At 48.4% G+C, this 2,749-nt stretch overlaps 1 protein-coding gene across 1 annotated transcript; it reads right to left on the bottom strand.

Annotated features, from left to right (window-relative positions):
* Positions 1-883: 883 nt before the first annotated feature.
* Positions 884-1,501, bottom strand: LOC148932480 (uncharacterized). The gene has a single exon (XM_089065120.1). The coding sequence runs from the start codon at positions 1,499-1,501 to the stop codon at positions 884-886; it is 618 nt and encodes a 205-aa protein (XP_088921246.1).
* Between the last annotated feature and the right edge of the window lie 1,248 nt (positions 1,502-2,749).

Here is a 2,749-nt window from a genome sequence, read left to right as displayed (position 1 = left end):
TGGTATATGGTGGGTTCGCTTCTCGGAGCTTGTAGAGATATCTGCCTCTTCTTACAACGAATCGTCGCAAAGTTCGTTGTCAGCCAGTCCATTCCCAAGATTATATCGATATCCTCCATTTTTATGACTCGCAAGTCATGAGCAACTATCTTAAGTTCTCCCATAACAATTTCTACGTTCGAGCACGTTCTAGATATTTCTATCATTCCTCCTACTGGTGAGGACACCATCATTCTACGTTCAGATTCGCTAGCAGGCAAACTCAAAGTGCGCACACATAATTCAGATATAAACGAGTGCGATGCGCCCGTATCAAACAACACAACAACAGGGGTGTTGAGAATTTCGCCCATACCTGTCAAATTTCCTTTCCCATGATCCTCTTGTTCCTTCTTCGGCTTCTTCTGCTCCAGCGCGAACGCTCTAGCTTGGGGAGGAAGCCTGGGGCGGTGAGGCTGTTGTTGCCGCGACGATGAGTTGCGATTTCCTCCCGATTCATTCGGCGGTGTCCTCGCCGGTTGACGGGATCCCTGATCGTTCCGTCTCGATCCCTATCCTATCTTGTTACTCGGACACTCCCTAGAGAAGTGACCGTTTCCTCCACAAGTGTAGCACTTGATCACGTTCTGATATCAGCATTCTCCGAAATGGTACTTAGAGCACACATTGCATTGTGGTGCCCTCGGTCGGTAGTCTCCTCTCTGGCTAGACGTACGCTGCCCTCCTTCGTACTGGGACCGATGCTGGCTCGACTGGTGCCGTTTTCCATCGTGTGAAGTTCTAGGCTCGTCCCACTTCCGTTTCTCTCTGGAGTAGTGCGGTGGGGGTAAAGACGAGGTAGTGTTCTCCTTAGCTTTCTCTTTAGGCATTGCTGCCTCAATATCTAGGGCGCAAGTGCTAATGCTTCGGTGTAGGGGAGTCTCCCTCGGCTAGCCAACGACATTCTTATCTCGGGTTTCAGTCCCTCACGGAACTTGTCGGATAGCTTCTCGTCGGTGTCGACTTGATCGGGGGCGTACCGGGTCATGCTGTTGAGCGCTCGATCGTACTCGGTCACCGTCATGCGTCCTTGTGTCAGATTGTGAAACTTCGATGCCTTTGCTTTCCGATAGCTCTTCGGCACATACTTGTTGTATATTTCCGTCTTGAAACCTTCCCACGTCATCGCCTCTACTTGGTCTCGTGGCATAGTCTTCGTTCTAGTATCCCACCAAAAGTCGGCAGCCGCAGTCAGCTGATGGGTCACACAACTCATGCGTTCTCTATCGTTGCATCTCAAAATCGCGAAGATGCGCTCTATTGCCCGGATCCAAGATTCAGCCTTGGCCGGTTCTCCCAATCCGTCAAACACAGGCGGCTTTTGCTCCAAAAATAGCTTCACGATTTCTCGATCGACCGGAGGCGGTGGAGGCGGAGGAGGTGGAGGATGCGGAATGGGTTGTGAGACGCTGTCCTCTTCCTCCGGTTGAGGAGTTTGTTCTCGGTGGCGTCTTGGTGGCATTCTGATTTACCAACACAAAATATTCCCATGATTCTAACAATAGTCACGTGGTATAATTGAATAACAAGGTTCATGGGTCAATTGTTTTAGAGTATATGGCCAAGCACAAGATATCAAAAGTTCGTCACATAGACGGATTGCAAAGAGTAGTGTCAACCATTTTTACAAAAATCGGTTGCGTCAAGGTCATCAAAAGATCAATGTTCCATATCATCAAGGCAATTGCACTTAAGAAGCAGTCGTACAATTTAAGTGGCGAGTACAGGGCGCCATAAGGTATTCAAAATGGTGGTGCGACAAGAGGCATGATGTGATGACATGATAACATAGTGATAGATAATTTGTACCATGTACGAAAGGCAATCTATTGCACCAAAAATAATATCTCCCCATGGCATATAAATCAAAAACGTTGCCTCATAGAGGTCTTAGTATCAATGCAGAAAAACGAAAGAGAGTAGCAAAACTAATGAAGGGGGTAGAAAATCAAGCCAATCAATCCAAAAACATGGGAGTAGCAAAACAAATATTCCACGACTATTACTCCTAGTCGATATCGTTCATATCCTCCTCGGGGTCATCGTCCTCATCCATTTCCAAAGCAGGTCCTTCCTCATCCGGTCCCTCATTCTCGCCATATTCACCAACATCCGGGGGCGGCGGTGTTATCGCACGCATGTCCTCCACATTCCCGTGGATGATCAAAAGATTAGCTGCGTTAGCCTTAAGTCTTGGCCTAGTAGGGACACGATCAACATGCGGCTCCTTATCGCGACGATATCTCCATCGGCGGGCCTGTCCTGGCGGATACTTGTGCGCTGGGGGACTAAGCGGCGGTCCATCCCTTGCAGCTGCCATGGCTGGGAGTAGCACTCCTATCAAGCCGATTATATCACCTCAAGGCTTGTACTCTGGCGGACTGAACCATGTATATGGCAATGCAGCTTGGGCAGTCCATTCGCTCCAAGGACTCGGCAGAGTGTGGATCAATCTCGAGATCCCCGCATGATGGGTAACTCCTCCATACGCGTATGCATCCATCCAGCGATCGTAGAATTCGGTGACGTAGGTTAGGAGAAAGGACTTTCCATCCCACTCAAACTCTTGGTAGGTTTCGACAGGGAAAACCTTGTTCTTCGCGTAACGGTCGCGCATCGGTGCGTAATAATGATTAGGCATCTAAAAGAAATCTCAGCATCAGAACAAGGATCAAAGAAAATATCAATAGTGTATAAGATTTCAACTGAT

This window comes from Salvia hispanica, chromosome 2 (assembly GCF_029641045.1).
Source record: "Salvia hispanica isolate PSC_SH4W2 chromosome 2, Shi_PSC_v1, whole genome shotgun sequence".
NCBI lineage: Eukaryota > Viridiplantae > Streptophyta > Magnoliopsida > Lamiales > Lamiaceae > Salvia > Salvia hispanica.
The sequence above is the reverse complement of the archived record's forward strand: the minus strand, read 5'-3'. Positions and strand labels throughout refer to the sequence as shown.

Bases quoted from the DNA above. Each gene is read 5' to 3' on its own strand.
- LOC148932480 (XM_089065120.1), bottom strand. From the start codon at position 1,501: ATGCCACCAAGACGCCACCGAGAACAAACTCCTCAACCGGAGGAAGAG.